The sequence below is a fragment of the Tyto alba genome, unplaced genomic scaffold, assembly GCF_018691265.1.
Source record: "Tyto alba isolate M040663 unplaced genomic scaffold, T.alba_DEE_v4.0 Super-Scaffold_22, whole genome shotgun sequence".
Classification (NCBI taxonomy): Eukaryota; Metazoa; Chordata; class Aves; order Strigiformes; family Tytonidae; genus Tyto; species Tyto alba.
The window spans coordinates 12,389,822-12,414,888 of record NW_024881296.1 but is presented as its reverse complement, the minus strand read 5'-3'; the positions used below and the strand labels follow the sequence as shown (position 1 = coordinate 12,414,888).

Sequence of the window (25,067 nt, the reverse complement as noted above, 5' to 3'; positions counted from 1 at the left end):
TTTACACAATGGCAACGGTATATTACAGGACTTTGAAAATCATAGCTCCCCATCCCCGTCCCAGCCTTGGCTGAACTCCAGCATCCCCAGGCACTTTCCCCACTGAAATCAAAGGCCTAGGTTCTTCCAGTTACCTGTGACAGGAGTTCTGCCAGTGCTGATTGCAGTGGTGGTGAGTCTAGATCCAGTGACAGATGACACCCAGATGTGGACAACTGCCAGAGCAAGCAGCAGGGCACCAGCAGTATGAGGCACAGCAAAACTCTCTTGCATTTTCAGCCCTCACAGGTTATCATGCAACTGGATTAATGAAACAAGGTATAAGAGAACCAGGAGGAAAGAGACTGAAACAAGAGAAAGAGTGAAAAATATTGCGAATTCTTGTTGCCTGAACATTTCACAGGCTCTTACCTCTGTGAAAACATGGGTGGAGGTGCACAGGTGAACAGCCCAGTTCCTTCCCTGGAGTCCCAAGTCTGATGCTGACCCTTAAGCATTTTGGTGGAGGAAGTCCTGCAACTTCTGTTTCTGCCCACAGTCAGCAGAGAGTCTAAAAGAACTGTAAATACCATGTTGGTATGCATTGCAACAGGAAAATGCTGAAGCCTTCAGGTGTGAACATATATGGGACTATCACTAGCAAACAGAAAATTGTTTTGCAACTCCAAAGCTGATGAGGAAAACATAAAAAGCAATGTATTACCTGCAATACAAGCATCGGGACTCCCAAGGACAAGTTCAGCAGCTGGAAGAATTTCTCCACAGTATCAATAAGACTGAGGAGAAGGTCTCCACTATGTACCAGATATTCCCTGACACAGCTGAACCTACTTAAACTTTTAAACAAGTAAAGTCTTGTCCTGTCTACAACTTACAGCAGTGATGTAAACAGCCTGCCGATTCAATTGTATTTGTAGATGGTTTCCAGGGTTTGCTTCTTTAATTTCTTCTTTTTCTTTTGTTTTCTTTTTTACATCTGGGCAATGAGTTCCCTTCCCTCTCCCTCCTTCAACTAGGTCAAAACCCCTCTGACTTGCCCGGTTTCTTCAAAGCCTTGGCTCTGATTCCCTGTGTGGATTTAGTCCAGGTGCTAGGCTAGTTCCTCCCTAGAGGCTTCCCATGCAATCCACTCCCTTGTCTTGGTTCCTGATCTTGAGGGAAGAGGCGAAACAGCCAGCAAGGAGAGGCATGTAGCAAGAGACAGCTCAAGACCACTCAGCAGTTCAATCTGTCCACCTCAAAGATGAGGACAAAGGAATGTATTCTTCCCTTCAAGTTTAGAAAGAATGAGAGTTTTTTAGTTATAGCGAAATGGTTCCCTGAGTCTCCCCTCCTCTCCCTAGGGTCTGGGACCCTGCTCACCCCCAGGGAGCACAGAGATGCAGGGGGCTCAGAGAGCCCATCCCAGGGAGCTTCGGAGAGCCCCCTTCTGCAGCCCACCACCACCGTGGGGAGGCGGGTGGGCAAGGCATGGGCTGGCAAGTCATGAAAGACAAGGGCAAGGGAACAGTTGTGTGCAGCACTGCTCAACTGCTTCTGGGGCGACCCATGGGGCAGCTCCTTCTCAGGCCGGTCAGATCACAGCTACGTGATCCTAGCTGGCAGGGAGCACTCAGCTTTTAGGATCCTACAGAAGCTGAGATTGGTTCTTGACACCTCCTTCACCCCCAATTTGGAAACTCTCTAGGCAGTGGAATTTGGTTGCTTATGCCCAAAGGGAAGACCGCAACTCGCTTTTATCGGTCCTATTTGCATGGGTCTTTCTTGGGGTCAGGTATAAGAAGACAGGGCTGGATGAGTTACTGTGTGATAAATTCAGATACAAGCCTGCTTTTTACTTGCCAGAATAACCTCTTTCCTTGCATTTGAGGACTACAGGATAAAAAACTCTATGTATCATCATAGGATATATGTTGAGATCCTACCTGCACTATGAATTGTAACTGTGTTGTACATGGGCATCTTGATTTGATACAGCAGTGGTTGAGGTGACCTCTGAGGTAGCGCCACTAGAAACAAATTGTAATCTCCCTGGAGCACTGCAAGCTATGAAATGGTTCCCTGAAATAAGCATCTTCCTGCTGACATCCAAGATGAGGCTGACAGTGGCTCCAAGACTGCAGAATATGAATGAAACTTACATTCATGCTAGCCGTGTTAGAAATCCAGTAGAACACACTGTCTATCAAATGGAAAAAGGATTCATCTAGGGAAAATAATTTCCAAAGAGAGACTGAAGAAGACTAATAGATATATATGTTCTTAATGGGCCGTTGTTGCTCTTGTTTTAATCTTCAGAAACCTGTATCTTCACACATTATAACTCTGATGATTACCTTTGTTTTTCATTCTTACTGACAAAGAAATACACAGTAAAGGTATTGGCAAGAGTGCATTGCAGTCTTAGAGCCAGTGCAACAGTGGTTCTCAGCTGGAAATGCAGCTTAGAACTAGGCAAATGTTGTTTACCTGCATTAACTCTTTGTTGCCTTACAGTTTAAGAAAATATCAGGGAAAGACAACTTGGGTTAGAGAAGTAAAAAGAGAATTAAAAAACAGTCTCTTTCAGGTTGCTTCTATCACCACATTTAGATCGTACTAATCTCTCCTCTGTGAGGCATAGCAGCTCCCTTGCAGCTACGTATGAAAACAGCTCCTCTGAGCTTCCAGCTCAAGTGAAACAAATGGGTAGAGCAAAAGACCTGACATGAGGAGCCCTGCACTCTCTTCTCAGCTCTGCCACTAGAAGGGCATGACAGGGGATGAGGCATTTAATGCCTCTGTGTGTCACTCTTCTCCAGATTTCATCAGCTGATGAAGTCTGTTGATGACACAAACAGAGCTGGGATACGCAGTTAAGACAAAGGAGTGGTAGGACACTGTACAGGAGGAAACCAGACTTGATAGAGAGTAGAAAACCAGAAATGGGGTGGAAGGTGTGGAACACAAAGTGTAAGATGGTGCCCTTGAGGACCAGACCACAGAATCTTTTCCGACAAGCTGAGATCTCACCAGTTGAGGGCAACCGCTGGCCACTTGTTAGAAGATGATGTACAAGGCAAGAACTCAAGGGGAAAGAACGGGAACTCAAGTTAAAGGACAACAGCACAGTAACAGTCAAAAAAATGATTAAGCTAGAAATGAGAAGAGCGGTGAGGTCTGTGGCGGCCTTCTAGCAAGGATAGTCGAGACACATATTCTACGCTAACATCTTTCAAAAAATGGCGTTTCATCAGTTTATGAAAATCACATTCCAGTCCCATGATCCTAAGTTTTGAACAGTCTAAGCTCCCGACTTTCAAACTGGTTATGAAAGGGGAACTGTTTATTGCCTATAGTAACAGAAATGTTCTCAAGGATTACTTTGTAAATTTGACTATGGCAATGGTTTGAGTTCTACCTGCATATTTAAAATGGAAGCAAAATGCCATGTGCCAGTGGATGAGTAACATAAAATGGAACTAACTGGTCCAGTTTTAATTGCCTATTGTAAACAAAACACAAGTATTTGACAAAAACCAGAAACTGTAGAAAGTTCATTTGATCTATTATATTATTTCAAAAGGAGTAACTTACCTAAAGACTTATTAGTTAAACACAAACAGGGATTACATTTAAGTATCTTAGTAGCATGCCTTCACAATTTTAGTCATCTTAAGGTACTCACTTACCTACTTATTACCCACTTTCACAGGTCTCATTTTCCATTAGTTTTTCAGAAGCAATTGTAAAGTCATTTCTTGACTCCATTAACATTATTTTTCCTGTTATTTCCAAACCAAATTCCATGATTTCTTTTCCAGACGTTACACAGTATTTCTGTCAAGAGCTCTTTTTCCAGGTGTGAATATTTTTCAGTATGTATACAGAACCCAAGAAAATACAGCTACACAGATTTTATTTTAATTTTAAGCACAAATTCACAAGGTGAGCTTTGTTATACTTTAAAATACATACTTCGACTAACTGCCAAGCTACATGGTAGTTACCAAAAGGTATCTCAATCACTAAAGGGGAAGATCTTAAGTATCATCTACTATCATCATTGAAATGTAGTCCCTGTAGCGAACAGCATTTGTTTCTGGATCTAGAGCAGTGGAAAGCATGTCTTCCATTTCTTCCTGAGTAAAGGGCTCACCTGAAAGACAGCAGAGACACTTTGTCTTGATAAGTATTCTTTTCAGGGCTGGCAAATCACACTGCTTTTCCCTTGCAAGGATCTCTTTTTGGTCGTCACACAGAAGAGAAAAGGAGCAATACTAAGGATCTGATTCCTTCACTTTTGCTAACGTAAGTCCTCCACACCAAGCAAGCCGGTCTAATGGAAAGGAGACAGAGGGCCAGCATCTTCTGATCTCCTTCTAGGTCACAGACTCCAAAACAGCCTGCTCTTCTCTGTCACAGGGATTTTGAAACAACCATTTTTGTCAGAATTAATTCTTCTAATGTGTACATTAGAATTATCATCTCTCATCTGGTTATCCTTGCACTTGTATTTGCATCATGACAGGCTTTTGTTTTTTCTCTTTTAGGAGCTTCAAAGCTGCTGATGGCCTACTTCATCCCTCTTTGAGAAGAAGGTTCCCATCTGAGGATAGGTCTTGCACAAAGCCTGCACATCATTTTGTACTTGAGGCCCACAGGCATGAGTCAGCCATGCAAGAAAAGCAGGATCTTCAAGGGATACTGAGGATTACATGATATACAACTTAAATCTGGTCTTTGAATCTCTTTGTTTGCGTATGGCACTAGAATTAAGATCAAGATAATGTGGGAATGAATGAGCACTGAAACTACCTGAAACATCTGGAAATCTAAACTACAATTTTACAGGACAGAAAGAGTCATATCCTTAAGAAGCACAGAGATGTGCACAGAATCATAAAATATCCACACAAGATTGAATTATGTCTCTTAGTAATAATAATCTCTATCTTATAATGTCTGCAAGCAGGTAGATAAATGTTCTTTCCCCACATTATTCATCAGTGAAATGTTCTAGTCTGAAGCCACTCACCACCGCAACAGTATTGTTTGAAGACAATATATCTACTCCTGCAGGTTTTGGCATGCAGAATGAGGACTTCAAGGTGCCATATACACATGTAACATTTATTTACTTAAATACTGATATTACAAAAGTCATGTTACCTTCTTCAGTCAAGTATTTGACCAGCTCCTCTTTAGTAATATATCCACATTTATTTTCATCCAAAGCCTTTAAAGAAAAAGAATGAAGCTTGTGGTTTTAGCCATACTGAATCAAGAACCAGCAACTTCTTTCCAGCAATTAGGTACTTGAATATTTAGTTACAGACCTCAAATGCGTGTAGAAGAACAGCTTCTGGAATAGGCTGGTAGCTGAAACCATCGAATCAAAAAAATTAAGTCACTGTTTGTCAGGCTGCTGTACTATTCTGAAAGAATAAAATATGAGTACTAAAGGAAAGGGAAAACATATTTTCTTTGAGAATTTACTAAGTTTGTCTATCAAACACTTAATTCCAGCTTGACTTTTTGGAATTGTGCATATCTTTACTTATTAAGTCTTTTATTTTACTCTTGTTTAATTTTCTTTGTGCTAAGGAGCCAGATAGAATGGCTTCTGCATGTCTGGGCTGGCTGATTGGGTTAGGAGGAATCAGTAACAGCTGAATCATTCCATGTAGCCAATGCACTGAACAGAAGATGGCCAAACCAAGAAAACAAAGTTTTGTCCAGGTACGCTGGTAGCTAGGCAACAGATCATCTAGCAGGACTTTGACACTCTAACGAGCTGATGATGAGCAACAGAGGCTGGTAGCTATAAAAGAAAAGGTCTGTCACTAACAGTTTCAGAGAGACAGGAGAATTGAGCACGTGTGTGCGTGCCTATGTGTGCCTGATTTCAGAGATGGAAAGGAAGCTCTCTGCTGCAATGGAGACCTTCCATATCCCAGCAGACTCTCACCAACCCCCAAGAATACTAAAGAGAAGATGCTGAAGCCAGGGAGGTTCTAACTGCTTGATTGTTTCGTTCAGACCTGCCTCACTCTTTCACTATCTAAAAATCAAATGTGCTAAGAAGAGGCCTTGTTTTTTGTGATCCAAATCTCATGTGCCCGTGGATAAGTAAACTATGGACATAGTGCCCCAAAAGATAAAGTGGGTTTTGACAAGCCTGCACTATCCTGGTGGAGTGTGTTGGGTGGTTTTTGTGTGTGTGTGTGTACGTTTGCATGGAGGGAGTGTGGATGTGGAGAGCCCAGAGCAGTAAGGTATCATTTTGTGAAAGGGCAAACATCAGTGTGGAGCCAGGAAAGTGCCATGAAGGCCAGAGAAGGCAAAGGCACAGGAATCTGGGAAGGCAAGACACCTGCGCCAGCACACTGGGACCCAAATGCTGCCGGAAGCTCCACATCCAGGCACGGGCATAAAGACTCTCAAACACAGCCCCAAGGCAGACCTCGCTGCCTCTGGATGCTGCAAGACAGTTTTGGGATATCCTATAGCTATTTCATGTGTAGAACACCCTCTGACCAAAGTCCCTCTGTGTGCAGAATAACTTCTCAGGATTGGACAAGACTGAGTATACCAAAACCGTTGGCTACCATCTTTAAAAAGAAGGATAAATTCCCTGGAAGCAATCTTGCTTTTAGTGCAAAATATCAAAACAGCACAAGTTCCTGTGCACACGCAAAGATTTCTATGTACCTTTGAATAATGAACAGCATTTTTGTTCTAGGCTTTTAGACTGACAGTCTTTTCGAGTGCTAGTTGCACACATTCAGCTGTACCTGGCAGTCATTTTGAGACATGCATATGAAGCTGATTTATACAACTTATTAAAAATACACTGTAACAGACTATACTTCTCAGTAACTGTAACTCATGTTCATAGAAAGTAATGACCTTAATTTGCATATAAAATATTTCAGAGGTGCACTAAACATGTTGAATAGCAAGTTAATTCTGATTCATATTAAAAATACAAAAGCAACGCATTATCACAATTCATGATTATTTATATCATCCGTACAACACAATTTTATGTAGACAAAGTAATTTTGAAACAAAATCTATCAAGTTAATGTAGACTGAGTTTAAATAACAAAAAAAACCCTGAACTTCTTCCAGTTACATAAAATTACTGTAGATATATTTATTCAGAATCAACCCTGTCAATCTGGAATAAACTACAGACACAGAAAATCCACTTTCCATTACCTTCTGTCGAGTAGTACTTTTGTCATCACTGGGAGAAATTTTTCCAGATGAATGTATCCAGTCGGCTCTTCTTCTTCTACCTAAAAATAAAACTTTAGTGTGGCAGGTTATACGACTCATTAGCAAACTAATACGAAAACCAGAAAATTGGGGTAGTTCCTGCATTAAAATTACAGTTAAACTTTGAATATTTGTATCATGTTTTTAATATCACATGGCACCATAACATCTGAGTGAAATGCCTGTGATCAAACAGAAAGAAATTTGAGGAAGAAATAATATCCCAGGCAAAATGCAGGCCTGCTATTATAGACACTTTCAGCAACTCAATATTGCCCTCTTGTGCTTAGAAACCATTCATGCAAAGGAACTGGATGCCTAGTAACTGATCTTATCTCCCACAATAACTCACCAGAGGTTTAAACATTCAGACTGCATTCATACTAGTGAAGTCTAGCAGGACCTGGAACATGCCCAAGCAGTGTAATGTGACCGCCCTTAACGGCAAACCATTAGCACGTTCCCTGGCATGATTTTGGCCTGTGCCACCTAACGCTCCCCCCCGCAGCCACCAGACCTGGCTAGGGCCTTAGGGACTTTTCTCCAGCAGGCTGCTTTGTGCAGCCACTCCGCATAAAACATTTACCAGAGTAGACATAAGCTGCTCTGTGCCAGCTAGCTTCAACACCCAAGGATGTTTCTGGGCACATTTAATGTGCTAGTTTGGACATAGCCCCAGTCTAGTACACCTCAAGGATGGAATTTGTTGCCTCCACATGTTTCGTAGCCAGAGAGAGTCATCAGGGGAAGGACCAGAAAGGCAGGCAGACTGAGCCAGGGCAGTCTGAAACAGTCATAAGGCAGCCTATAATATGCCACACAAAGAAAAGCTTTCTTTTGCCTCCCAAATAAATTAACAGATCAGTCCCAAAACATCAGGGACTTACCAGCATTCTCACTGCATTCCTACACTTCCACAGGATATAAGCAATGTGGTAAAAACTGCTCCCTGTCACCCCAGTACATCCCTTCCCTGAAAATTTCAAGTTTTACTCCCAAAAGGAGCCCTCTCAATGGAGCTAGTTTGTTCCTGTCTGTGCTGAAAGTGGATGCATGCTTTGTGGTCTCACATGGCCACAGTAGCACCTGGCTAGGCTCTCCACAAACAGAGCTCAGATTGAAAGAAGGCTCAAATAGGAACTGATTTGAAACCTCCTAACGGAGTGAGGAAAAGGTGAAGTAAGAAATCTTCCTCTTGAAAGTGGGGTCAGAGCTGGTGGTGATGTCTGATACATCCAGCTGCTTAAACGGTGAGTTGCAACTGCTGCTGCGTGTTCTTTTCCAATGCTCTTGAAGGGTTTTGGTTGCTAAAAGCAGGCAGCCTTCACCTCTTGCTGCTTTAGAGTGGAAATTGGCTTGAAAAAGCACTTTTTCACTTCTGTTTGGTGAGCCTCGTGGAAAGTGTCTTTAGCAAGGAAATGAAGCCGTTGCATGCTAACTCAAATGGTACCTTTTATCATTACAGAATAATTTGTTTTACTGCTTGACTGAAAAGATGTAACAAAATACCTGGCAAAACTTAACAACTTATCAGTGACATAACAGTTAGCCAATACACTGAACTATTCCATGCATCACAAATATTGAGATGTAAAAGTACACAGGATGTTTTAGGGAACATCTGTGCTTCAACCAGTATTAGATTAGAAGTCCAGAGAGACGGAAAGAAATATGGTAGCTATCTATTGGACATAGGTAGGTGGGTCTTAACATTAAACAAAACAATCAAAAGCAAGGACCCATAACATCCATGAAGATGGTAAGTTATATAAACCATGTTCAAGAGACAAAAAACATTAGATCATCCAAACAGTTGAGGGTCATCCTGATTTTCATATCAGAAAAACTCGCCAGCAATGACCACTTCAGAGCTCAAAGTAACAAATACCTGTGAAAATGTAAGCTCTCATTGACAAATATCAACCAGATTTGCCTCTTTTTTGTTGGTGTGCTATTTGTACCTTGCCTTCAGAAAGCAATCTGTGGAAGAAACATGTCCTTCCTGACAATGGACCTAGTCCTGAGAGGTGATGAGCAATCTCGGCTTCCTCTGACCTGGAAAGAACAGCTTCTATTTCAGTGGCTTTACAGGCCCAGCAATACCTTGAACTGTTAAAATTAATCCTATTTCTAATATTGAATAGATATGAAAATAAATTGAATATATTAACCTCACATAAGTTAGTAAGTATTCAGATTTGCAGGTATACGTATCCTCTTACTCTTCCTCACACTCACTGCTGTTGTACACCTCATTTCCTACTGACGTTTTTCCTTTTTCTGTAATCCTTCCCTTTCACACAGTGACTGTGACAATAACACTATTTGCTTGTTCAAACTCAGTGAGTTTCCCTACTGCTTTCCTTTGGGTACCTCCACAGCTCCCATGACAACTGTATTGTAGCACCCATTATGCTTCATACCTCTACTCTCACAGCCATATTATTATTGTTCACATAACATTTGGGGACTTGAGTCACAAAGATACAAACCATCTTCCAGAGTTATCCAGATCTGTGGTGCAGCAGTGCACTGAACCTGGGATTTCAAACTCCCGGCATTGTAGTAACCCTTGGATTAGCTTTCACCATCTCTAGACTTACCATTTAATCTTAACTTTCTAATTATACCTAAAGATATGATATTATGTATAACATTTAGCATAAGGCAATATAGGAAACAGTATATGACAATTTTTAGAGATAAAATAATTATATGAATGCTGATTTGGCAGATACAAATAATTCGAAGGCAACATATGCTAGTTTAGCTACAATAAAGGCTAATAGGAAGATGAAATGACTGAGAGACACAAGTAGTGAGAAACAGAAATGAATCACAACTTGCAATGGGCAAAAATACTGGAGAAATAGCCTGGTTACAAACCAGCCAATAGACTCAATTTTTATTTTATCTAGATTAAGATAAAATGCTATCACTATAGACAATGATAATGGTATCTTACATAGATTAAGACATATTTGTGTTCAACATAATATATTAAAGGTTCTACAAGAAGACAGTGTTCTTCTGGTACTAAACCTATTGCCAAAGTTTTATTTACAAGGCACCATGAAACCCTCTTTGAAGTTTAACTTCCAGTTCAGTTTTCTTTAAGGTTAACCATTACTCTTGAATGTGTTATTTCTTCCTGCAGTATTTGTACTTTAATTTAATATCCTTATAATCAACAATTGCATACATGTTATACTGCTGTATCTCAAGAGTCTTCCATCTCATAGCTGCATTGCATTGTACTTTGTTATGTATTACTTCTCATGATTTTTCTGTAATGCTGAAAATTGAAAAAAACCCTGAACAACAGGAAGTCCAGTCTCTTTGGGAGGGCAAGGCAGGCCTTAACTCTCCTGGTTCCCCTGGACTTGGAGGCAGGGGGAAGTTAAAGCATCCCCCTTCTTTTCTCAATTCTGTATCTTCAATCAGTTGTACTGTTCATTTGCGGCTAACAAAAATCCCTATAGGCCACTAAAAATATCATCTATATCAAGCACCATAATTTCTCTTTCCATTTTGTCTTGTTTGTCAGTGGGAGCTGGGACAATCTGGTACTGAGAGTACAGAAGCAGAGCAGACAGATTGCAGTATCATGTTAAAAGATCTTTCTCCTCTGATGGTTCTTTGCGCTTCCTCATCTGAAGCAGCAGCATCATTTTCACAAGACTTAGCACAAGATTGTTCACACTAAATTTTAATCTATAAGAGACCAGACAAGACTACCGAGGAGAGACTGCTACTGCAACCATCCAAATTTTTGCTGGGGACAGGAAGAAAAGAGTAAGAGAGAGCAGTTCACAATATCCTGACCTATACAGGAAAAAGAGAAAAATACTTCACCCACATCTCAGTCCCAGGATTTTTCATTCCTTAAAGCGGTAAATTAGTTTGCAAAAAGAATGTGAATTCTTTTTCCCACTTCTTTGACCCATTTATTAACCATACCCAGCCAAGGCACCAGCACACCATCCTTTCTATTACAAGCATGAGGTAAGGAGACAAAAATTAGTGTAGGAAAAAACAGTGGAGAAGTATGATTAAAGTTCCTTACCCCTGCTTTATCACTGGGAGAATGGGAGGACTGCTAGGTCTTGCAAAACTTTATGTCTGAATTTTGACTTACAGGCTTAAGTAACCAAGTAAGAAAAAAATTACTTACCTAGGACTGAGAAATCTCAAGACTGGGAGAGACCTCACGAAGGACAGAAAGTTGAGAGGTCTGGCTATAAGATAGCAATAACAGGACCCAGTGAAAAATATAGGTCTTCCCTCTGTGTATTTTTGGAATTTTATGCACAATTTTAACACCTGCTCAAGAACTAATTTTTATTACCTAATCATCTATGTCCATGGCATGTCCAGAAGAGTGGCACGGTTAGTGTTTGGATATGCTAATCTGACTGAGGTTTAGGACATTCTCTTTCATCATCCAAAACCAAATTTTCCTCCATTTCTTATAAATGCCATTCCACCCTGGCACAGTGTCATAGTGACATCCTGGGGTAAGAGTCAAAGACTCATTTTAACCCACCAGTGTTGTTAGCTCACCAGCCTAAATGCTTGCTTCGGGGCAACCTGAGACTGCCTTCCTGCTTGAATCACTTCCATGACACCTCCAAACTCTGGGAAAGGAGCTTAGGTTTCCCAAACAGCAAGGCAGAAGGGCCAAGTTTGTACAAGTTGAAGATTGAAAAAAGTACAGAAGATCTAAACATTTACCTTTGCAAGCAGTTCATGGAGCTCTGCCTCAGTTGGGAAGCAACCCAGTGACCTGACAATTGGACCAACCTCTCTGAAAAAAGAAGGGAGAGGCAGAGGGAGAGGGAGAGGGAGAGGGAGAGGGAGAGGGAGAGGGAGAGGGAGAGGGAGAGGGAGAGGGAGAGGGAGAGGGAGAGGGAGAGGGAGAGGGAGAGGAGAGAAAAAGAACATCTTTGTCAGTACATCTGCAATACAAGAGTGCCTGTAGAGAATCCAGAAACCAATTCAGAGCTTGCTGTTGTGGTTTAAACCTGTCAGGCAGCCAAACACCACACAGCTGCTCACTCACCCTCCCCCAACCCGGGGAATGAGGGAACTGGGGGGTGTAAAGCCAAGGGGACTCGCAGGTTGAGATAAAAGCAATTTCATAATTGAAGTAAAATAAAATTAAAATAATAATGATGATAATAATAGTAATAGTAGAAAATACAAACGAGTAACGCACACTGAGATTGCTCCCTACCCGCCGACTGATGCCCAGCCCATTCCCAGCTAGCAATCCCAGAGAAGCGAGAATCCCAAAACCACAATCCCAGAAGCGAGAGCGAGCTTCCTGGCCACCCCTTGTCTATATCCTGAGCCTGACACTATATGATGTGGAATATTCCATTGGCCAGGCTGGGTCTATTGCTCTCGCCGTGCTCCCCTCCCCCCAGCTTTTTGTGTACCTGCGCACAGGCAGGACATGAGAAGTTGAATAATCCTTGATTTCTTAGCAACAGCTGAAAACATCAGTGCATTATCAACATTCTCCTCATAACAAACCCCATACGGAATCCAAACCACAGCACTAGTCTAGCTACTAAGAAGAAAAAACTAGTTCTATCTAAGCTGAAACCAGAACAGTATCCACTCCTTACTCCATACCATTTACGCTATGCTCAGGTTCTGTGTTTTCTAATATATTCTAATTAATCACCATCACTTTTCCTGTTTTTTGATATAAACACAGGTATCATTCTCTTCGTCTATGGGCCATCCCTCCAAAATGTGTATGGAGTTAATTTAGTCCTTAACTTTGGGTTCCATCTGTCATGACAGTCTTTCAAGGCAGGAGGGATGCGGTAGAGTTAGCTCAGTTGGTGGAGTGGGTGTCCCTGGATGCAGCAGGAGGATGATGTGTAGTCTCTGTTGTATGCTACATTTGGAGCTCACAGCTGGTGTATCTGGCATGGTCCATGCTCACACTCTGCGCGTTGAAGATGTCAGTCTCGAGGAAGTTGCTGGGTGCCAGTTGCTGAAACCAGTCCTGACCTCATCAAAGTTCCTTTTTCATTAACCTGGGTGATTCTTAATATAATGCCATTAATATAATAAATATCAATCATAGAGATGGTGATATGCAATGACAGGGTTATTTAGCAATTATCATACAATTCATCAGCTATTTTCACCCAAAATCAAATCTCCTTGAGGCACACATAGGACTTCGCCATCCTTCTGCATTACGCACCAAGTGCACCCAGGTCCTTGGGCAAAAGTAATTCCACAAATGGGTTTACCTTTACCCATGGTAGGAATAACCCAGACTGTCTTTCTTGGCATGTTTTTAATGTGCAGATGGGGACTTTATCCCCATCTTGCAGTATGTAAAAGGTTTGACTGGGAAGGGCCAGCTTGATTGGCAGATCCCCTAGTGTTGACTAACCAGGTGGCTTTTGCTAAATGTGTATCCCAATATTTGAAAGTTTCACCACCCATTGCTCTCAGTGTAGTTTTTAGCAACCCATCATATCGCTCAATTTTCCCAGAGGCTGGTGCATGGTAGGGGATGCGATATACCCATTCAGTGCCATATTCTTTGGCCCAAGTGTCTATTTCAGAAGTGAGTCCCATTATCTGTCTCAATTCTTTCTGGGGTGTCATGTCACCATGAGAATTGCTTTTCAAGGCCCAGGACAGTGGTCTGGGTGGTGGCATGGGGCACAGCTTTTGTGGGAGTGTGATGTAATCAATTTGCCAAGCCACTCCATATGAATATTTCAACCACCATCCTCCATACCAAAGAGGTTTTAAACATTTGGCTTGCTTGATTGCAGCGCATGTTTCACATTCATAGATAACTTGTGCAATAGTGTCCATGGTCAAGTCCACCCCTCGATCATGAGACCATCTATATGTTGCATCCCTTCCTTGATGGCCTGAGAAGTCATGGGCCCAGCCATCCATATATTTTCCACCCTTATGCTGCCAATCCAGATCCGCTTGAGCAACATTAATCTTAGCAGCTTGATCCACCTGTTGGTTGTTTTGGTGTTCTTCAGCGGCCCAACTCTTGCATACATGAGCATCTACATGACATATTTTCACAGCCAGGTTCTCTACCCCAGCAATAATATCTTGCCAAAATTCATCAGCCCAGATGGGTTTGCCTCTGTGCTGCCAGTTGCTCTGTTTCCATTGCTGCAACACCCCCACAGGGCGCTTACCACCATCCATGAGTCAGTGTAGAGATAGAGCACTGGCCAGTTTTCCTGTTCAGCAATATCTAAGGCCAGCTGCATGGCTTTCACTCTGTAAACTGTCTCGATTCATCTTCTCCTTCAGCAGCTTCTGCAATTCATCATGTGGAGCGGCACACAGCAGCCTTCCACCTTCGATGCTTTCCTACAACAGGACTCATTAGTAAACCAGGCATGTTGGTTCTCATTAACTGATAGTCTATTATATGGTGGGGCCTCTTCAGCATGTGTCACCTCTTCCTCTGGCAAAGTTCCAAAAGCTTTGCCTTCTGGACAATTTGTGATTACTTCCAATATTCCTGGGCAAGGGAGACTGGGGTTTCCTCTTCGAGCCCGTTGTGTGATCAGTGTGACTCTCTTACTCCGCATGACATCAGTTGCACGGTGTGTAGAGGGGACCTTCCCTTTGAACACCCAGCCCAGCACTGGCAGTAAGGGTGTCAGGAGGAGCTGTGCTTCAGTGCCAACCACTTCCAAAGCAGCTTGAACTCCTCCATATGTTGCCAATATCACCTTTTCAGTTGGAGTATAGCAGGCTTCAGATCCTCTATATCTCTGACTCCAAAACCCTATGGGCTGAACTTGTGTGTCCCCTGGTACTTTTTGCTAAAGACTCCAGGTAGGGCCATTCTCCCCAGCCGCAGTGTAGAGCACATTTCTAACATCTTGTCCTGGGCTACTGCCTGAAAAAATTCCCGTTTAATTTGCTCAAATGATTGTTGTTGCTCAGGACTCCATTTAAAACCATTCTTCTTCTGGGTCATTTGTTAGACACGGCTTACAATCAAACTATAATTTGGGATATGCATTCTCCAACAACTCACAATGCCTAAGAAAGCTCGTGTTTCCTTTTTGCTAGCTGAAAGAGACACAGCTGCTATTTTGTTGATCATATCCATTGGGATCTGACGACGTCCATCTTCCCATTTCATTCCTAAAAAGTGGATCTCCTGTGCAGGTCCCTTAACCTTACTTTGTTTTATGGCAAAACTGGCTTTCAGAAGGATTTGGATTATTTTTTTCATTTTCATAAACATTTCTTCTGCTGTGTTGCCCCATACGATGATGTCATCAATGTATTGCTGCTGATCCAGAGCTTCACTCTTTTCCAGTGCAGTCTGGATCAGTACAGGGATGGATACTGTCCTGGTTTTGGCTGGTATGGAGCTATTTTTTTCTTCTTAATAGCTAGACTAGTGCTGTGTTTTGGATTCCGTATGGGATTTGTTATGAGAAGAATGTTGATAATGCACTGATGTTTTCAGCTGTTGCTAAGAAATCAAGGACTTTTCAACTTCCCATGTCCTGCCTGTGCACAGGTACACAAGAAGCTGGGAGTACAGGAGTGTGCATGTAGAAGCACACAAACACACACAAGCATATGTATGTGGACTTTTAAGATGATGTCTTAGTAAGTAGTGTCTATTTTTACAGACATTAAATACTCTGGAGCTTTTTGGAAGAGTGTATTTGTTCTTGTGACTTTCCCAAAATATTTTTCTTTACCATTGTGTTGCAGTGTATTATGTGCAGGTTACCTTTCAGCTGCTGTCCTCTAATTGTTAAGCTTAATTTCAGTAAAGTCTACATTTATATAGTTAATAAAACAGTTGGAATCCTACTGAGATGAAAGGTAACAAATAAAATATATGTTTACATTAAATGCTATAAAGATACAAATTCTAACTGCAGTAAAGAACAATTACAAAAGGTCAGGAAGGAGGCAGCCCTGCTATGCCCCTGCTGTGCTCTAAAAGAGTCAAACAGACCAACAAAGTGGCTTATCACCACCCTGTTTATGCTGCAAATTATCTTCATAGCTTGCATTTACTGCTGAACCTGGTGCAGTTGTTCTGAGAGTCTAAATAAAATTCTGACCAAACTGGCAACGCCTCAAAAAAGTTTAAGATGAACAACATAACACACTAGAAACAGAAGTACTGTAAAGCTGTAAGAAAGAGTACTAATGAGACTTATGGTGTGACTGAAAACAAAGTAACAGAAGCATCAATATTGCTTGTGATTTTCAGTCAAACTCTACAACACAGAAATTCAAGCACATTTGAGTAAGTATCCACAGTGTTGGTGGTTCCCATGATTCAAACCTCTGTGGTTTCTTTGTCTTCACCAGTACATTTGGTAGAAAAATTCAGTTGCCTAATAAAAATGGCCAATATAAGAAGCAATGACCTTTGTAAAATCATCTTACAACAGTAAGGCCCCAAATGTGGCACACTAAGCATGCATAAAATTAGATGGGTCAGTATTTGGACTCCTTAGACAGGTCCTGAGGAGCTTCCATTCTCATTGAAAACATGTGAGAAACACTACAATAGACACAAGAGAGGAGAAGGCTGGCAGCACAAAAATAGTTACAAAACAAAACCCAATCCCATACATACAGTTGTTATGAAACGAAGCCATCTGCTCAAATGACTCAGTGAAACCTTGCCCCCCGTGGACATGAATGGAAGTTTGGTCATTGGCCTCAATGAGGTCAGACATTTCGTCCTGTATTTTATAATCCTTGTCCCAGGCATCCTATTTCTAGCACGTGCTGTATGTGATACTCTCACTCCTGCACTCCCTCATCTTTTCTAGCTCAAAGATACTTGGAAATATTCTCTGCCTCCCCTCGGAGAGACACCCAACCCAAATCATGCCTCCTTTCTACCCCACACTAATTCTACACTTTCAGACTGCCAGAGATGGGAAGGTTGCCATCATCTCCTGCCTCACCTCACACTCAGTGAAACTGCAATGTGACAAAGGTAAGCCAGGGCCTGAAAAAATTTGCAAAATCTGGCATTGCTGGCTGCTGCTTCTGACAGTCTATGCGTGTGCCAGCATGAGGGTGTTGTCTGAAGTGTCTGTGGTCAAAAAAAGCCATGTCACATTTGGTAATAACATGGTGTTTAAAGGACCCAGTTAGGAAATTGTATTCTCTTCCCAGTCACTTGCTCTCACTAAGCTCAGCAGCTTCAGTTTCTGCTGTGAAGTTTCTAGTGTACAAAAATTATGGTTACAATGAGTTTATGTTCATACAGGTCTTGTAACAGTCACAATAAAATTTTGGGCCATAGTTGCCACCCAACATATAACACTTACAATTACAAGATTTGCAAAATTATGAAAGCCCTTGACTCAGGGTGTGTTGTAAGCAGCATCAAACAATACCATCTTCCTCATGCTTATTTTCTTACTAACTCATATTTGCATTAGGAGTCATGCAATACTGATGCTGGCCCATCAAGCCAGAGTAATTTTCCATATTCTTCACAGGAATCTGATACTTCAGGCAGTAACACTCATACGTGTACAATTGTGGTTAAGAATTGTGCTGTACTGCCACCTTCTGATACAAGATAATCAGCCATTAATAATACCATTATTGTGATACAGCCCTGCAATATGAACCTAGGAATAATTAGACAGTAAATTGTTATTCATTACCAGTAACTGTACTGTGACAACAATTAATGTGAAATTGTGCATTTATTATGTTAAATAGATTTTTGAATGCCCCCTCTCACATGTTATGACTTACTGTCGGAATCAATACATTTTTTAAAAAGTCTATTTGCATCATTTCGTTGTTGTAACACTTTCTCAAGCTCTGTACCCATTATATAATAGAGGGAGTAGCAAATTTTACAGATACATGGCCAGGACTGCAGGTGTAAATGACAGCTAAGCAGCTAGTACGTCCTGGTGCAGTGAGGGGTGGGGGCTCGGCAGGGCCGGAGGGTGGTAGTGCCAGGGGCTCCCCTCGGGGTCCGGCAGGGCAGGGCCCGTCCCACCGCCCCAGCCAGGAGCGGGGCAGCCGGGGGGCACCGGGGCAGCCCCAGCCCCGGGTATCCGGCAGCTCCCTGGGGACGGGGTCGGGCAGAGGCAAGCGAGAACTCTTCCCAAAGAGCCAGAAGGGTGAGGGAGCGGCACCTGCACCGAGTGCGGAGGCAGACCCTGAAATTCCCCCTATGCAGTGTAACTGAAAAACCATTTCACTTCTATGAAGTACCCATAATTTCTTAAGTTTAGAGGCACCAGTAAGCGTGCATTGCTAAAACCATCACATAAATGTTTTGCATCTCTCTCGCCTGTGTCATAATGTAGAAAAGATGTTTGGAACGTTTAAAGATGCTTTCCGATTTGGCTTAATGAGGAATGTTTAATGACAACAATTTCACCAGTTCTCACGCTCCTTTGTAGCGTTTATACTCAATAATTGAACTATAATTAAAGCTCTGGCGATATCCTTGTGAAAACAGTAATTGGAAATATGAAAAATTACTTCAGTAAACTTTAATGACAACAGATCATAACAACTTCAGAACCTGCTCAGTGAGACATAAACATGTGGTTTACGGATTTTATAACAAAAGCTATATTGTTATGTGTATGGATGTTTATGTTAAAATGAAATTAATGTTGCACTGTCAAATACTCAAACTTTTAAAATACCAGAATTAAGTTTATTTAGAAAATTTTAAATTTTTCATCATTTATTTCTGTATTTTGTAGCCAGTTATGATCAGTCTAACAGTCCATGTTTTTGTCTTCCACTGAACTTTTTCTTACTCCCTCAGACAGATATTTTGTTTGTATTTCCATAACATTGCACACTAAAGGTATAATGCATGCAGTTCTCCCTCCTGACTTCCATTTGTGTATCCCACTCCCCCAGTTCTGGTCATGTTATTTCAAAAAGGAAAAAGCTGAACAAGAAGAGCACAAAAAAAGAATGGCCAGAGTTGTGGAACAGCATCTCCTAAATGATTAAACACATCCAGACTCTTCAGCCATAGACTACTACAAGGGAGGACAGATGTGGCAGATAGCTATGAAATCACCAGTGGTGTTGAGAAGATTTAATAGAGAACAATTGTTTGCTCTTCATCATAAGACAAAAAAAAAAAAAAAACACACCACACACAAAAACAGGCACCACAAATCATAATGTAGCAGATGTACAAAAAACAATAACAAATACTGTGTATTTACCCAATTCCTTATATTCCTCCCCCAGGTAACTACTAGTAGCTCAGATGAGGTTACTGGGCTAAACAGAATTTTGGTGTAATCAAGTATGATCTTCTTTATATTCATTATAATATTATTAGTAGTGCAGTAGTAGTAGTAAAATTACACAATCAAATCATATGCAAGTTTCTCCCAAGTCTCCTAAAAACACCTCCCTGTCAGAGCAATATCCAGGTCCCACATTAGCGCAGAGGAAGAATTCCTGTCTAGCTACAGTTTCTTCTTGCCTCTTTATTCCACCAGTCCCAGAATCAGTCTCTCAACCCAGCTTCAGTCTTCAACCACTGAACAATGCAAAATGTCTATTAAACAAGCAAAGACATAATTGTCCAATCAGGGCCAAAATTACTCTTTCAATTGCCTTTTCTGGTAAAGCAGAGGAAGGTTTAGGGAGTTTTATCTCTATAGTAGGTCCTGTAGTATTTCTATGTGAAGATATTTACAAACCTGACATCCACAGTTTTATCGCATTCATGGTCAAACACCTCAAAAGCTTCTATAATCTTTTTCTCAATTTCAGCTACTGTGCCATCTGCAAAAGGAAACATAAGAAAATAAAAACAAAGATTTACCTAGCTGTTGCAACTGATTTATTTCCAATTTGAGAACTGTGACAGCAGAAGCACCAAACTGATAAAGGGGCAGACAGAAAGGTACTTTGAAAAAGCGGAAGTTATTCCGCAAAAAAACCCACTCTAAATGCAGGATCTGTAATTTATATTAGTAACATGGCCTTGCTATGGCTCTGCAGCTACGTCAGGTCACAGTGCGTCTCAACTGCGTGATGCCCAGCTGTCAGGTGTGGCCCCTGCCCAGAGCATGTCACATCTCCTCCTGGATGCCATGGTGCCAGTGGAAGGAGCAACACGAACCTGGACCCAGGCTTGCACAGGCTCATCCAGGTTCCTGCATCCAAGGAAATGTAAGTGCTCTCATGCCCACTACGGTGGCCATCATGTATGAAAAGCTGAGAACCCGGAATAAAGAGATGGTTGAGACACATGTACAGTGAGTATGTCTCATGGTAAATAATTTATTGTAACAGTTGGGAAATGAAGACAGTCTCAGCAAAGGTGAAGATGCAGTTCACTGCATTTGATTTTTGTACCTCAATCTCATAGAGTGGGGAAAGAAGAACCACGCGTTATCACATTTATATCTTGTCTAAAGACAGAAAATGCATTCTTGGGGTAAGGGAAGTACCAGGAAATAAATTCTGAAGATAAAAATGTAAAGAGAGGAAGGGGTCCATCTCAAAAAAGAGCACCCTGGCAAGAAAACCAGGGTAAAGAGTGAACTGGTTAGCCCATTTCTTAATGTCATAGTTTGACTTCAAAAGGCACAATGTAGGAAGCAGTGATATGGAGTTGACCTTTTCGTTCCTGTGGCTAAATACAGCCCCAAACTCCAGCTGGCAAACCAACCCTCAGGAGGAAGCATTTGGTGAGCTAGCCCCACAGCTTCCACAGAGGCCTCCAAAGAGAAAAACTGAGTGACAGCCAGAATATGGCTGTCTCTTCTGAATTCTCAACATAATAATAAAACATAACTCTTCTCTATCAGATTTATTTTATTCTTTAAGCCCATCTGGTATTAAAAGCATTGTTGATCAGCTCTGACCAGCACTAAACTACTGGACATTGTTTCCACTGACAAAAGACATCCATACATACTTTTCTAAAATCCCCAAATTTTGAGAATTCCTGGGGCTCCAGTCTACAACAGTTTTTATCATTTGCTCTCTTGCCCCCATGACAGAAATGTCTGTCTTCTGGCAATGGGTACCAGACCTGATCCTGGCTAGAAAATCCATTGGCTTTGTGACCTCCCTGGTTTTATCTTGTCCCATGGGCGTTTTCATCGTATTTTCTCCCCTTGTGCTGCTGAGGAAGGCAGAGTGGCCTGGTGGGTGCCTGGCAACTGCCCAAGGTCAACCCATCACAGGCTGCAAGCACTTCAATACAGCAGTGGACCAACCCAGGTGTAAGAAAGCTCTTTTTCATATAAAAGAGAGGTGCATCCCCTTATAAAGGTACAGGCGCCTGCTGCTTTCTGTCTGTGTTTGGTACTGAACTCCCCCAGAGGATACGTAAAGAGAGGAGAGGTAGGAATATATTCTGTATTCCTCTCTCTGACTTTACTCCTCTGATGGAAGCATGGGCAGGTACATGTACGATGGATTGGAGACTGGAGCTCACTGTGGAAGAAAAGTCCTGCTGAGACCCCAGATACAAGGCAAGCTGTGTTTTTTTCATAGCTTGACAATAAACCTTGCCTTTTATGTACCTAAGCAATACAAACCACATTTAATTCCTTTCCAAAAAGCATAGTTAAATCTAAATGGACCTCATTCCTTGCAGAAGGGGCCCTAAAGATTTACTCTTAAACTACTAAATTTGATGAGAGTTTTTTTCAGTGACTTCAAAGAATTCTGGATCCAGTCTCCAGTGTAGACTGCTGGAGTTCAATTCTTGAGATCAGGCACTTCAGTTGTACACTATGTCTTGCAACAGAGAAATGCTGAAGGATTATTTATAGCTGTATATTCTTGGCTTGATGAGTGAGCCTTCTGTAGAAAAAAAAAAAAATTAACCAGGGGGAGGCAGGGAAACATTTCCAGTACTGGAACTATGTAGCCATCCAGCCTTTTCAGGCTTTGCCTTTCATGAAAATAGTACACATTAATCTTCCCTGTTTCAAGAGGACCGGCAAAGATCCTGAAATGAAATCAATTTGATGATCTAATCTAGGTACCAAATAATCCATATTTCTTCCAAGAACTGAGAGGAAGCTGTGATTAAGAGCCATATCCATGGAAGAAAATATAATATACTGTAGTCATCTAAAAGACTGTGTGAGATGAGTGAACACCTAATAATCTATTGCCTAAATCTCCTGTTGTCTCTGATGAAAGCCAAGATGTTCAACATAGTTCAGGATGGCAAAGCTAGTTATCTGAAGGCTTCTATGATTCACTCTAAACCTCGTTTTGGGAGGGAGAAATAGATGGATTCCAGCTCCAGGATAAGTAATGGATAAAGGTTTAAAATTATCCCTTCAAGAAGGACATCAGGAGATCGGACATGCAGTTAACTCAGCAGATCTGATGCTCTAATGTACTGAAATCTTTCTGCACAGGGATACTCTGCTCCACGTGTATATCAATGAAAGCTTCACGTTGCCCTGTGGAGCAATTTTTTAGCAGTTTTCAGGACAGAAATACCTACACTCTGATTGAATAAAAGATTTCACCTACTTATGCTACTGACTTGAAAAACAATACATAATACCAAAGATAAAATTATCTGATTACTTCTAATGGCTTAAATAAATGAATATTGAAACACACCATGCCAAAAAAGATTCTAATACCTACAACTACTTACTCCCTCAAATGCATCCTGTAAGGATGATATACTGTTTCCATTTTTATGCTGCTAAAAGGCTTCAGATACTTGTAGGATTTTTCTTATCTTCTTGTAACTTATTTCCAGCACATAAGCAGCAAGAAGACAAAATGTCTTAAAATCCATTCCTCAGAGACATTAACTGAAAAGTGTGTTCACTATCCATTTCCTTTCCTGTACTATCCTTTGCTATTTTCCCAGTTTGTTTAGCATGAACTAGATAAAGCTCTAGACGCTGACAGTTAAGTAAGACTGGCAGGGAGCTGGGAGTCCCAGATTAATTCTGCTGGTTCTTTCAGACTGAATTGTTCCTCTTCAGATTGTCCAGACTGCTCCCCGGCACTCTGAGGCCCATTTGAAGCCAGCCCTTAAGCAGCACACCTGCCTCGGTTGTGACATTTCTTCTTCAAAGACCACAGCTTCAGTCTTTGTAGGGAACAGAAGCAATTAAATAGATGTGGCTCTGCCAGACTCTCGAGTAATGAGCATTTTTAAAAGTGGTTTCTAGTTGATACAATTTGCTAGATTCTACCATTCGTTTAACTGTATGGGCTTGCTTTCTTTTCTTCCTTGGGGCCAGTTGCTCTGATGGTTCAAAAAGCCATCCCTTCCTTTCACTGAAGAGAAATTATGTGCGGAAAAATGAGGTATCAAAAGAACAGGTAGGCCAACATTAAACAACCACCTAAAATGCTGGGGAGCAGCATCTGTCTGCTGCTCACAGGAAAAGATCTAGTCCCATTCCAGCCTCAAGAATCTATTTACACAATGTGATACTCTGAATCTCTTTTTGTGCTTTGTAAAGAGTAAAATTAAGGGCTGATTTTTAGAAGCACCAGTGGACTTGATTTTTTTACTTAGTGTTACTGCTCAACACACCCGAAATATTAATCTTTATAAACATTAATCTAGGTATATTTTAATAAATATAGCCGATTTTATATTTAAACTCCTATATGCACGTGGACACCTCATTAATTACTCCATCCTCTCTTCATGATACTATGTTATGGTAACAAGCAGGTGTGAGGAAAGCCCCGAGGTCTCCGGTGACAGGAACCCTTTCTCACATGGGGCTGCCTTGCTGAACTGGTCAGTCTGAAAGGACAAGGGACACAACTGGGTAACCCCAACTCAGTGACAGACAGTTTTAGAGTCATTTACATGCTTTTGTTCCAGTTTTGTTTAAAAGTGCTGTTATCAACAGCTCTTTTGTAGACCTCCCCACCCACTAACCAGGGCTTATCAGCAGGAAGTACAGAACAGTCTCTGTGGCTACATACTCCAGCACCATTTCTTCTCCTTCCCACCAGCCATTATTTCAACCAAAAAAGTAGGCAGCAACCTTGGTCCTATCTAGATGAAAAACTGGGAATGGGGTGCATGAAGAAGACTTCCATGAAGAAAAACGAACATTTTTAAGAAGGCAATGGACACAAGAGGGGGGATGACTGTGCAGGCAGCCACATGAGAAAATGTGAGTCTTAAAGCCCCCTGCAATCTCCACTTGACTTCACTGAACCTTCTCTTTCTGCTCACAGATCCAAGTTACGGTATTTAACCACCCTCCCACACTGCTCCAGCACTCTTCCATAAGGCCCCTATGACTACCCTGTGCAAATCCTAGTTCTTCCCGTCATCTGCAAAATCACAGGCAACGTTCTCTGTCTTGCCACACAATGCCAATCAAAACAGAGAGGTGAGCAGGTGGTTGAGCTACGGGGAATATCTGAGCCAGCCAGAGGTGGAAAAGGTACGAAAGAGTAAGTGTGAAGTCCCTGCTTAAAAATGGAGCCTACTGCATGGACAAACAAAAAAGGTTTGACCAACAAGCAGAAATAGCTAAACAGATCTTACTCCTTACAGCTTTAATATGTACTTAAAATCCTAGAAATGTGCCAAGATGCAGGAACAGTTCCCCAGTAAGAGAGGAGTAAGGGAGACTGCTGCTATTCCTGAAGAACACCATGTTCCCTTTCAGGGCGAATCCCAATTTATTATCTAGGTGTACAAGGCAAAAGGATGAAAGATATGAACTAAAAAGCAAAAGAGATTTGTCTTTGATGTTTGCAACCACTGGTTCATCTGACCTTTTCTAAAATCCTTCACAAAATCAGTA

The 25,067-nt window shown here is 41.5% G+C and overlaps 1 protein-coding gene across 2 annotated transcripts in view; it reads right to left on the bottom strand.

The window, feature by feature from the left end:
* Positions 1-3,881: 3,881 nt before the first annotated feature.
* EFCAB2 (EF-hand calcium binding domain 2) overlaps positions 3,882-25,067 on the bottom strand; it is a 36,579-nt gene continuing 15,393 nt past the window's right edge. The window contains exons 2-7 of one of the 2 annotated variants that reach the window (XM_042796147.1): positions 19,989-20,073; positions 12,001-12,073; positions 7,207-7,286; positions 5,319-5,361; positions 5,152-5,218; positions 3,882-4,138 (exon numbers count right to left, since the gene is read on the bottom strand). In XM_042796147.1, coding sequence (XP_042652081.1) covers positions 4,023-4,138; positions 5,152-5,218; positions 5,319-5,361; positions 7,207-7,286; positions 12,001-12,073; positions 19,989-20,073 — 464 coding nt within the window. In that variant the 3' untranslated portion in view covers positions 3,882-4,022. The remainder of the gene's footprint in view (positions 4,139-5,151; positions 5,219-5,318; positions 5,362-7,206; positions 7,287-12,000; positions 12,074-19,988; positions 20,074-25,067) is intronic. The other variant, XM_042796148.1, reaches the window with a different exon arrangement.